The following is an 11,724-nucleotide window of genomic DNA, read 5'->3' as shown; positions in this document are numbered from 1 at the left end:
CTCTCAGGAGAAAAAGCATTCAAACAGAGAGTACCGCAGGAAGGACATCCCAATGACCAGGGCAAAGCTTGCACGGTGCAGGGCTGAAAAGGCTTGGCTTATGTAACCTGACACGAAAAATGCGTGGGAATTGGACATATAAATATATGGAAAGGGGAAGTAAGCAAAACCCCCAAACATTTATTGATTTAGGTGGAAACTAGAAGCAGGTTTCCAGCCACTGGACAAGACGCTCCACCCGGAAGGGGCGCACAGGGGTGGAAAACGAGGGCAGGAACGCTTAAAATTCCCCTCAGCTCTCCAGAGCCGGAGAGTTTGCTCTCATTCATCCCGGCTAATAATCGGAAGAGGGGAATCTTCCCCGACGACAGCCTTGAGACGAGCCTTGAGGGGCTGCGCGGCTGAGCCGCTCAGTGCCCGCCCCAGCTCCTCTCGGCGCCGGCCGCTCGCCTCGCTTCACCCTTTCGGCAACTTCCCCGCTCCTTCCCTCTCCTCCTTCCCCCTCCCCTCTCTCCACCCCGACGTGTCTGCGGGCACGTCCCCACCATCGCAGCCCGCCCGGCCCACGTCAGCCGCCCGGCCCCTATTTAAGGCGGCGGCCGCCTCCCCCCCCGCCTTGTCGCCACCGCCGCGCTTGTGTGAGGACGCTCGGTAGGTGCGATCGCCGTGGCGGGTTGGGACGGGTGTGGGAAGGCGGAATGCAGGAAGAGGGGGTGCAGGCGGTGTTGTCCCCTCGTCCCGGCCGAGGAGGTATCGGGCACAGCCTTGGATTTGAGCCAATCCGGCGTGATTTCCACTCACAACCCCCCCCATGCGCTCCCCTCCCTCCATCCCCTTGAACATCCGTGGATTAACTTGCTTCCCTTAATCGGTGCGCGTGGCCCCAGGGAGCGAGATGGAAAAGGGACGTCAGGATGGGCTCAGGGCTGCGTTCGAAATACAGCGTTAATATACCACCTATTACTCCCCTGACCTGCTTCTTTCAGGGGAACGGCACTTTAAAAGCAAACATTTTTGAGCATTAAGTGTAACAGAAATGCTTGAGTGGATGCCTTTCATCAGCCCTGCACATTAAAGTGCTTATAGTGCGACGGGAGGACTTGGCACATGGAGAGTGTGCACTACAGTGGCCACGCTTCAGGAGGCTTCTGCAAATGAATACTGACGTAGCTCGGTTGATTTTAACTAAATATGGGCACTGCTGGCTTCCTGTCCCTTCCCCCAGCCTCAAAACGCACAGTCCTTCCCTGCTCTGCTTGGCTTTTCCCGCTCTGAACGAGTTGCCGCCTGTTCAGTACTAACTTGAGAGTCGCGTTGTGTCCGTACTCGCACCCGTCTGTGAGTCTGCTCCTGCCCTGGGCTCTTCAGGCTGCTCCCAGTGCAGCACCATTTCCTATGAAAGCGTGGTGCCGCTCTGCAGGGAGCCGGCCGTCGTCACTGTGCCATTTCGGCACACCCGTGACTCTCAGAACCCGTGTAACCAGGCTGCTGTGATTGCGTGGGGGAGAGATGGTAACACCAGACTCCAGCCATCTTAATTCAAAACCGTGCAGTTTCACTTTAAAGCAAATTCATAAAGTTGAATTCAAGAATCATGCTGTGCTGAAGAAAGGCTTGCCTAAGTGTTGCACAACTTCAGTTCTGGAAAGGCTTCAGGGCACAGAATACCAGTTTTTCAGGGCAGTAGAACAGAGTGCCAGACCATGCTGTGCTTAGAAGTACTAAAATGGCTTCCTCTACTTCAGTGTAATATGGATGGCCATTTAGAACATCCTACTGCTGCTGCTGGAGTGCCACCAGCTATACAATCAGCGGGTCTCAGGCTGTATTTGAGGGAAAGCTATAGTGAGCTTAAACAGAGGATTGCCATCAATAATTAATTTTTGCAATAATTTTGTGGTGAACAGGCAGTATTGCTGGATGTTTTAGGCATGTGTTTTATATCTATTTTCTTACCATCCTGGAATAAAGTCTGTCTTGATAAAAATATTCTGGTGTCAGTAAAAGCTCCAAAGCTTGGAGAAATAATCTGTTGCTTTCCTTTCAGCAGTGCACCATGTCTCTCAAGGATCAGCTCATCCACAGTCTCCACAAAGAGGAGCACAGTCATGCCCAAAATAAGATTAGTGTGGTTGGTGTGGGTGCAGTTGGAATGGCCTGTGCTATCAGCATCCTGATGAAGGTAAGTGTCAAGCTTGGATGAAGCAGCAGAAGAACCTGAGACCTAAAAGGGGGGCCAAAAAATAATCTCCCTTATTAGACTAAGCACACAAGATGAATTTCTGGTTATACGTTCCTTTGGGCCCAAACAAAGTGAAGCAGCAGTTTTCAGGCTATTGACACAGAACAAATAGCTGCAGTTTGCCACAGTACCAGATAGAATGTAGTTTATGTATAATTTTAAGAGCTGCATATACCTTTGAGGGACTTCCAGACTCCCTTCCAAGTAGGAGTTCTCTAACACTCCAAAATACAAAAAGATTAAGAACCGAGGAGTCATTTTGTCTTAAGCAGAGTGGACAGTGGAATAATTCTCTGTAGTGTGGTCTGGAAAAATTGGTCCTTGACACTCGGAATGATTTGTACTCTGTAGTCCATTATCATATTGAAAATGCTGTGGTTAATACCAGGCTTGCTTTTCTTAACTGTCAAATGGGTTGCTTATGAACTGCTATTAAATTATTCTTCATTATTGTCCTGCTAAATTGTACAACTATTTCCACACAGAATGTGGTTATGAAAAGTATGAAACGAACTCAAAAAAATGGATATCCCAGGAGACTAATTTAAGGACTCTGGGAAAGAGTAAAGTGTTACAGATAAGCAAAACTGCTTAAGCAGATCATGGCTTTCAAAATAATTGTAACTTCACAGTTTACAAACTGGGGGTTTTGCTCAAAGAGGCAGTAAACTTACCATTAAAATTTGGTCTCTTGCAGGACTTGGCTGATGAACTTGCCCTTGTTGACGTTGTGGAGGACAAACTCAGAGGAGAGATGCTGGATCTCCAGCATGGCAGCCTCTTCCTTAAAACACCGAAGATTGTCTCTGGCAAAGGCAAGTAGTTTGCTCTAATGTGCTCATTATCTCCAAATGGAGAGAGTCACTTCAGGTCTCTCACTGGTCATCCAAGCCTGTTACCCTAAGTGTTAGGAGGAAAGCTCACGGAAATAGTACTCAGCTGACATTGTTTCATGTACCTTGTTACAGCCAGTCCAGCTAGGAATTACCTGCCAGAGTTCATTACTTGGTACAGCAAGGTGAAAGTACATCTGCACCTCTGAGAACTTTATTTCATAGCCAGTTAACTCCCTGAATACATTACTCCTTACTTCATGGCTAAAAATATCTGATGGATTTAGGTTTAGCGGCAGCCTTGAGTAGGGCAAAGGCTTAACGAGCTTTAGTTACTGTGTAACATATTAGTTACTGGGCGGCTACAGTGCCCACAGGTGGCAGGTTACGAGGGCAGAACATTCTTCCTCTTCTATGCAGCACTTGCACTGAATGCTATCCCTGTTCCCATCTGTGCCTGAGAAGCATGGACTATCACTGCCCACATCTGCACGCTAAGTTGTTGACGTACCTCGAGGTTGCTGCTTGCAGCAAAGTCTAGGGTAACAATTATTGGGAGAATTACTGCACCTTCAAACTTCAGAATTTTAGATCTCAATATGAAAAGGAACTGAGAATTCATGTTCTGAACCATGTGTAGAAAGAGGTTGTGTTTGACACCACTTTTGTGTGCAGATTACAGCGTGACTGCACACTCCAAGCTGGTCATTGTCACTGCTGGTGCCCGTCAGCAGGAAGGAGAGAGCCGCCTTAACTTGGTCCAGCGCAACGTCAACATCTTCAAATTCATCATTCCCAACGTCGTTAAATACAGTCCTGACTGCAAGCTGCTTATTGTCTCAAACCCAGGTTTGTCTTGTGTTGCCTTAAGAGGATTTGGCTTAGAGAATAGTGTTTCTTCAGTACCGTGGAATTAGTGTACTAACATGACCAGCACAGGCTTTTAGAAAGTACTTATACTGGGGAAGAAAAGGCTCAAGGGAGACCTTGGAGGTAGTGATAGGGCAAGGGGTAATGGCTTAAACTGAAAGAGGTAGATTTAGATTAGATATAAGGAAGAAATTCTTTATTGTGAAGGTGGTGAGACATGGGAACAGGTGGCCCAGACAAGTTGTGGATGCCCCATCCCTGGAAGTGTTCAAGGCCAGGCTGGATGGGGCTTTGAGCAACGTGGTCTAGTGGAAGGTGTCCCTACCCATGGCAGTGGGTTGGAATGAGATGGTCTTAAAGGTCCCTTCCAACACAAACTGTTCTGTCATATCCACATAGCAAAAAGTGTCATCTTCCTTCCATGCTCAGCAGTCTGTTCTTATAAAAAGACATTTCCTCTAACCTGGGTTTTCAGTCCAAGTGATCCTTAGCACATGACACAGTAAGGGACATTGGTAATTGCATGCAGAGCTGAGAGGCTGTTTAATAAAAATGGTTATATTGGCCCACTGCAGAGCCTGGCCACTGGCATGGCTTTACGCTCTGCTTCATGCAACTAACATGCAGATAAAACACAGATGAGTGGAAGGTACCATCCTAGTTATCAAACTGCTCATGAGTGGCACTTGCTCTGTTTACAGTGGATATTTTGACCTATGTGGCCTGGAAGATCAGTGGTTTTCCTAAACATCGTGTTATTGGTAGTGGCTGCAATCTGGACTCCGCCCGTTTCCGCCACCTCATGGGAGAAAGGCTGGGCATCCATCCTCTCAGCTGCCATGGATGGATTGTTGGAGAGCATGGAGATTCCAGTGGTAAGAGTGAAATCTGACTGGTTGTTACACGAAACTTTCTGATACTTTGTTTGCAAGAAACACCTCGAAAAGCTACAGCAAAACTGCTCAAAAACCTTTGCACTGCAGCACCTTAAAAATGCAACTCTTGGTTTAAGTCTTTAGCTGCACAGAGTAGTAACCCTAGATGATCTATATTTGACCTGTGTGACTGCTTGGAAAGGTCATTACTGTAATCTGAGGTGGCTAAACATTTCTAGGCTAAGTTGTTCCCGTAACTCCTCAAAAAACCCAAACTGAAGCAGCAAGAGGATAAAGTTCTCTGCAAGGGACTCTCCTACTGGTAGTCACTCAGTTGCCTTTACTGGCATCTGTTAGTCACTATATATAGGAACTGAAATGCAGAGGCAAGTCTGGAGGACAGGAGAAAGAGCAACTTTCTCCTTGCTTAACCTGTAGTTTTCCAAGCAGCACCAAAGCAGTACTGTCTGCTTCCTGGCACTTGGGAGGAAGCATTTGGAATCAATTCTTACTTTGAGAAGGCTTTGCAAAATACAGTTACTGTCATTTTTAGTTCATGTTGCCCAGGTGCTTTAATGCTGTGGCATCATATGTTTATATGCTCCTAGGTTCTCAGCCTGCAATTTAGATTGGCCTTGTAGGTCACACTATATTTAAAGTCATATCTAAATCAGAAGTGATATGTTGCAGATGAATCCAGCTAGATCTTATGTTAACTGTTAGTTTGAGGACAAAGCTAAATATTCTTGTGAGATAATTAATCTATGTGCAACTCTCAGTACCTGTTTGGAGTGGAGTGAATGTTGCTGGTGTCTCCCTGAAGACTCTTCATCCAGACTTGGGAACTGATGCAGACAAGGAACACTGGAAGGAGGTCCATAAGCAGGTCGTGGACAGGTAAATACTGCTTTGACTTTTTTTACTGCAACATGAGAACAAATCATAAAGAGCTAAAACATCTCTGAACTGCTGTACCCAGATGTGGTTTCATACATACCAGAGTAGGCCAAAACAAATGTCAGGATAAAAACATAATAGAACTTGAAAGTATTTTAAGCATTAACGTAGATCTAGCAGAGTTAAGTTTTCATGATTAGTAAACTTTAAATTAGGGAAGTCCTTTGGCTTCCAGTATAACTGGGGGGAGTAGTGTAAAATGCAAACAGAACTACTCACTGCTGAGTTTATTTCAGTCCTGCCAACAAATCAGTGAAGCAGCTTCTGATGCCTCCAAGTTGCTTAAGCCCCTCCAAAAGCCCTTCTTACAAGCTTTAAGCACTTCAGTTGACAGTATTTGTTTTTTAATGAGTGTCTCTGTCTCTGCAGTGCCTACGAGGTGATCAAACTGAAGGGGTACACGTCATGGGCTATTGGCCTTTCTGTGGGAGATCTAGCTGAAACTATTATGAAGAATTTGAGAAGAGTGCACCCGGTCTCTACAATTGTTAAGGTGAGGAGCCCCTTTTTGCTAACTTCTGTCTTACTGAGAACTAAAAAACTTGGGAACTCTAAAGAACACTGATCACTTTCTAGTTTAATTTCAGCTAAATTTAGTTGTGTTTTCCTCATAAGATATTCTGTGAAATATGCAGACACGCACAAATTCTAGCCTAATAATCCTTACCTACTTTTCAGGGCTTACATGGAATAAAAGAGGATGTCTTCCTAAGTGTTCCTTGCGTACTGGGCAATAATGGCATCACTGATGTAGTAAAGATGATCCTAAAACCTGAGGAAGAAGACAAATTAAGGAAGAGTGCAGATACACTCTGGGCAATCCAGAAGGAACTACAGTTTTAATTCTGCCCAAGCAGTTCTTTGGCTCTTTGCAGTTTAACGGGTTTAGTGGTTTGTCTTACGTTGCACTTTTCAAGTAAGTCAAATCTTTCAATGTATGTATCTCGACTAGAACACACAAAAAGCTCAGATCTGAACAAATGAGTTTCCTGAAGATACTATTAGGAAACTATTCTACGGTTTTCCCTGCTCACAGACACCCATGTTCTTAGCCAGAGCTAGATAACCTAGTCAGTCTTGTTCAGTGAAGTGGTACAACAGAAATCCAGCATTCAAAGCAGCACTGCCTAAAAAACCCTTTGCCTTTTCCTCATCTTGTTTCATGTTGGCTCAGAAGAATAACTAACTAATTGCTACACAGTGTGAAACCAAAGACTATTTTCTTGCAGTTAAGGGATTGTCAAGCCAATTGACCAACCTTCTCTGCCAGCTGAATAGCTTAAATATTTCACTGTTGATAGGTCCAAGTGTATTTTCCTAACACTGCTTTGGAATTTTTGTGGATACTTTTTTTTAGAGAACCTTATTTTTGTGTACTATATCAGTCTAGTTGTAAGTTCTGTCTCCTGAGCATGTTTAAAAAAAAATGTTATGGTTTCTCTGTGCAACAAGACAGTGACTGTCCAACTGTAGTACCAGCTCCAACACAAAATAAACCACAAACTGTTATTTCTGTCTCCTTGTTTTTCTTTCTAGGGCTCGGTCTCCAAAACAACTCTGCTTGCACTCATCTAAGTCAAACAATATTATTTCTCAAGTCACACTAACAAAAATAGCACCTGTATAATAATATGGGCAGCTAATCTGTTGTAGGCTCCAGATATTTATGTAGTGAACTTTCTTACAGTCTCAAGATAGGAATGAAAAAACAGTAATAGAAGTATTTAAATACTCAGAACTTCAGATGGAAATCAAGTTTGATGCACAGAAACAGGCTCAATTGCCATGATGTGAGGGGAGTGGAGAAACATGCATTACTTTGTCGCATTATAAAGAAAAAAACCCTCTCTGCATCAAATACTTGGGATCCATAAAAAGTCAGCTTGCTGCTAAGCATAACAAAGCATCTCCTCTGGAAAAGCAGCCATGGATAGAAACAATGACCAAGTTACTCCTACAACTCCATAGTTAGAGCAGGAAGAATGAATCACCTTACTGGTCAGTAACATTTCAAAACACCGCATGACAGAGAGGAGGGAAAGGCCTTACTCTGAGCTTTTTCTAACAGCAGGACATGGCATAGGATAAGAATGGATCACCTCATTCAGCCCAGAGTAGATTTTTACTATGTACTACAGCTGGTGCTACTTCTTGAAGCAAAATATTTTACAATAAGCTGAAAGTGTTCATGAAGCAACTTAATCAAGCTGTAGGCACTGTACCACTTTCCCTAACATCCAAGTGACCAAAATAGCACCCAGAGAGAGCACTTAAACATGACTACTTACAGTCACTATTGCTATGTAGATGACAGGAAGATGGTATGAAGCCACTTTCAAAGCTTTCAGAAGATCCACAGGACTTAATGTAAAAACTGTAAGCCTCATTCAGCTTTTTAAAACTCCAAACTCTTCAGACCCAACAGTAACATGAAAAGCCTTAAGACAAAGGCTGGTTACTGTGCTGAGACCAAGAAACTTCAGTGTTCAACCCAGTTTTGCTGGGGCAGCTACAAAAGGCAGTGGAGGACTGCAGCATGCTGCTGGGAGGAGGCAAGAGCAGCACCATGGATCTCTACAGCACTCCAGCCTGGGAGGTGCTTCGTACAATGCACCCTCTTATGCAGGCAGTGCAGTGTTAGAGCACCAGGCTTGTCACTGAGCTCTGTTAAACCACCAGCTTTGTCACTGAGCTGTCCCAGCTCAAGCAGCCAGAACCCAAGTTCCTGTGGCACTCTGGTGTGTTCCTGGCTTGGCAGGGAGCACAACACCAAATGCAGCAGCAGCCTTCCTTCTGCCTAGTATTTTCAAGTGGAAAAATGCAATATACATGACGTGTGCTCCAGTAGGGCCAGAACCCGATGGTAGAATAGGTGAGTCAATATTTATCTGTTACTAAGCTCATTTAAGAAAAGTATCCTTGGATGTCAACAGCTGTGTCAAACAACAGGGCCTTGAAATTCTGATTGTTCAGTTTTCAGTGGTTATAATAAACGTGGATTTGTCCAATTTGGGACAACTGAAACGTCTTCCCAATCTCAGAAGTAAAGTGAAAGTATGGTTAAGCTGCCACTGCATAAGCCAGGCCCTGCTTGTAAAGAAAGCTCATCATACACAGTTCTGTAGAGGAAGAAAATATGCAACAAGTTTTATTCAGCGTTAAGTCCACCAGCACAAAGAATACAGGAGATAGAAAGTGCATTAATAAAAGCTAGTCTTTACCAAAAAGAAAATATATTATTGATTCAAAATATCTTACACTTGAATGATGTAATAACTTATTCTGGGCACCTACTGATTAAGAGAAATATCAAGAAAATGGCTGCTTCATAAGGAAATCTAACTTCCCAGGTAAAGTCTGAGAATTCAGTAGAGATCACTGAGTCCAGCAGTCTTCCTTGCTTTCTGCATTAGTGCTCTCAGCTGGAACTGCTTGCGAGACAGAAGACGTACATGCTGCAGAAAGAAAGAGTAAGAGCAGCTGACTATTGGGAAAGTTTTGATATAAACTTAATTATATTGCAATACAAATTTTCAAAGTCCAAAACATTCCATGACCCAAACACGATGCTTTTGGAAACACTAAATGCATTATTCTACCACATGGCATTTTCTTGGCTTAAAATGACTGGCAGGTGGCTAACAAATACAATCACTACAGTATATTTTTTGTGATTTTAATTAGTAACTTTACATGTATTCTATCAAAGTAGTAATATGTACTCCAGGGTGAAATCAGACTAATGCACTTCCCGTGGGGCAGACAACAGTTCTTCTAACAGTAGCTGAACAGAACTAACAAGCCATACAAGAATGAAATAATACATCTCTGTATAGTGCAGTGCACACAGGGTGTTGGAAGCAAAGCCTAAGTGGTACCTTTGGGGGGAACCTCAATTGTTAGAAAAAGGAAGGACTGGTAACTCTTGCTAGCCAGTGGCCCCAGTACAGACTAATCTTTCCAGATCCAATGGCAACATAAGTTACTGACGTACACATTTTGTGTTGTTTTATTCCACGTTAAAAAGTGGCTTTAATCTTTTCAAAATAACAACAGATCTATTTCCTGTGCTATCACCATGCACATAAGTTCAAAATAAAGGAAGGTTTTCAGATCAGACATCATGAACTTTCAGCATTAAAGAGAGGAAAGAAAGGGAGCAAACTGTCTAAAAAGGTCTCTGCTAGAGATGCAAAACTAGCTTGGGTTTTTTTGCTTTTTTTCCTAGGGTTCTAACATTTTACCAGCTGCCTCAGCAAAGGCATCCATAGACTGCAAGTCAAAAGCTGTCTGAATACTCCAGTCACCCTTAAAGTTAGTTGCTCCAGCATTAGGATGCAAGCCCAGTGGAAAGATCACGTTGACACTTGCATTGCCTAATGATAAATGACTTCATATCTATAATACTTATACAACTTATCATAATTCTGAAATTACTTTCTAAAACTTATGCTTCAACATGTAAGTATTCGTGTTCCTACACAATCCTCTTCAGTGAAGAAATCACAAACATTAATAAGCTGAACAAAAGAGTTCAAAGTAAATGCATTTAAAATGCACATCTTAAAAACATCCCAAGAAACCTACCTTTAAAAAGACATCCAAATCTATCACTCCACGTCTCAGTGCTTCCCCTAGGTAGAAGATGGTGTCTTCAATTGCATTTTCCTCTGCATATAAGTTCAGGATCTGCTTGTAAAGTGGTGCTGTAGGAATAATAACTTCATCTATGTCATTATTTTCTGACTGACTTTCCATTTTCTCTAAGGCCGAACTGAGCTCCTCATCCTTCTTTTTGAGAAGTTCAATGTTCTTGTCAACTTCAGCCTAAAAACAATTAAGATGTATATTTACTTCTTAGGTCTCGAGAGCCGAATGTCTTCTTGTGATATAATTGTCTAGATGAAAGATTTTTAGACATACCACTTGATTCTTTACTTCTTTGCTTATCTCTACTATGATTTTTACAAAAGAAAGAGCTATCAGTGTATATATTTCAGACTTTCCTTTTAAAAAAGTAACGTCTGGTTTAGATAATGTCAATCCATTATCAATTTATAACTGTAGAGAAGACATGCTAGCAGTCTTTAAGTATTTTCAAGTTGCCACATAAGGAAAGATAACCATTTAAACTAGCTAAAGATAATAAAAACAAAGCCAAAGTATTTTCTTTGGAATGTGTCTCCTGAAGTAAGCTCTTATACAAGCTTGTTGAGCACGGATCAAACACTTATCTCTACTGACAGGACATAAAACGTGCTGGCTTTACCCACTAAAGGGAACTATAATTAACCTCCATCTGTGTGAGATGTACCTCCTTTTGCTACTCTTGAATTTACCTCCTGATATTTTTCATGTCCCGCTGGAACAGACTGTACACCACTGTGCTTCTCCTCATATCACTCAAAACCATGCAGACTACGACCATATTCCACTCTTTCTGTCCCCCACTTTTTTCCCAGACTTTAGTCTTACCACACTTAGTCATGTTCTATATGGAAGCTGTCTGATACTGCTGGATCATCCTTCTTGCCTTTGCATCAAACATCTGCAGTTCTATTATGTCCTTCCTTCCAAGATAGGAAAGACTAGAACTACACACTACATTTAAAGTAGGCACATCACAGATTCACATGGTGACATAACAGTATCCTCTGTTCTCTAGTCCTGATTAATAATTTCTAATTATTTTTTAACCATATCTGAACACTAAACTCATTTCAGAAACTGTTCATCAATCCCAAAATCTTACTCCCAAGCACCAGTGCAAGGAGCAGATGGACTAAGCAGAAGATGCCTTAATGAAAAACCGCAGGAATTTCTGAGCATACTGTGAGTAGAAGAGAGTCCTCTGGGAAAGAAAAAGTCTGCAGGTTATACAAGGAGGCTGTGACCAAAATCAGTATTCTCTGCACTAAGACACAGACATGTTCTCCAGTGCTGCTGT

The 11,724-nt window shown here is 42.8% G+C and overlaps 2 protein-coding genes across 3 annotated transcripts in view; one reads left to right on the top strand and one right to left on the bottom strand.

Annotated features, from left to right (window-relative positions):
• Positions 1–518: 518 nt before the first annotated feature.
• LOC127478540 (L-lactate dehydrogenase A chain) lies at positions 519–7,286 on the top strand. Of its 2 annotated transcripts, none has more exons than XM_051804411.1 (8): positions 519–651; positions 2,048–2,182; positions 2,940–3,057; positions 3,751–3,924; positions 4,647–4,820; positions 5,600–5,717; positions 6,147–6,270; positions 6,456–7,286. In XM_051804411.1, exons 2-8 carry the CDS (start codon positions 2,057–2,059, stop codon positions 6,618–6,620), a joined length of 999 nt encoding a protein of 332 aa, XP_051660371.1. In that variant the 5' UTR covers positions 519–651; positions 2,048–2,056; the 3' UTR covers positions 6,621–7,286. The 2 variants fall into 2 exon arrangements, with proteins under 2 accessions (XP_051660371.1, XP_051660372.1); XM_051804412.1 differs by having other exon boundaries at positions 533–651; positions 2,051–2,182.
• TSG101 (tumor susceptibility 101) overlaps positions 7,111–11,724 on the bottom strand; it is a 22,469-nt gene continuing 17,855 nt past the window's right edge. The window contains exons 9-10 of the mRNA XM_051804410.1: positions 10,365–10,604; positions 7,111–9,232 (exon numbers count right to left, since the gene is read on the bottom strand). Of these exons, the coding sequence (XP_051660370.1) occupies positions 9,143–9,232; positions 10,365–10,604 (330 nt within the window). The 3' untranslated portion in view covers positions 7,111–9,142. The remainder of the gene's footprint in view (positions 9,233–10,364; positions 10,605–11,724) is intronic.

This window comes from Manacus candei, unplaced genomic scaffold (assembly GCF_025592945.1).
Source record: "Manacus candei isolate 608988 ecotype Guabito, Panama unplaced genomic scaffold, ASM2559294v1 h1tg000060l, whole genome shotgun sequence".
Taxonomy (NCBI): Eukaryota; Metazoa; Chordata; class Aves; order Passeriformes; family Pipridae; genus Manacus; species Manacus candei.
This window is presented reverse-complemented; position numbering and strand designations above follow the sequence as displayed.

Excerpts from the sequence above, each read along its gene's own strand:
- LOC127478540 (XM_051804411.1), top strand. The coding sequence starts at position 2,057 with ATGTCTCTCAAGGATCAGCTCATCCACAGTCTCCACAAAGAGGAGCAC. Across the intron at positions 3,058-3,750 it reads GAAGATTGTCTCTGGCAAAG|ATTACAGCGTGACTGCACAC; the intron begins GCAAGTAGTTTG and ends TTTTGTGTGCAG. Across the intron at positions 6,271-6,455 it reads CGGTCTCTACAATTGTTAAG|GGCTTACATGGAATAAAAGA; the intron begins GTGAGGAGCCCC and ends CCTACTTTTCAG.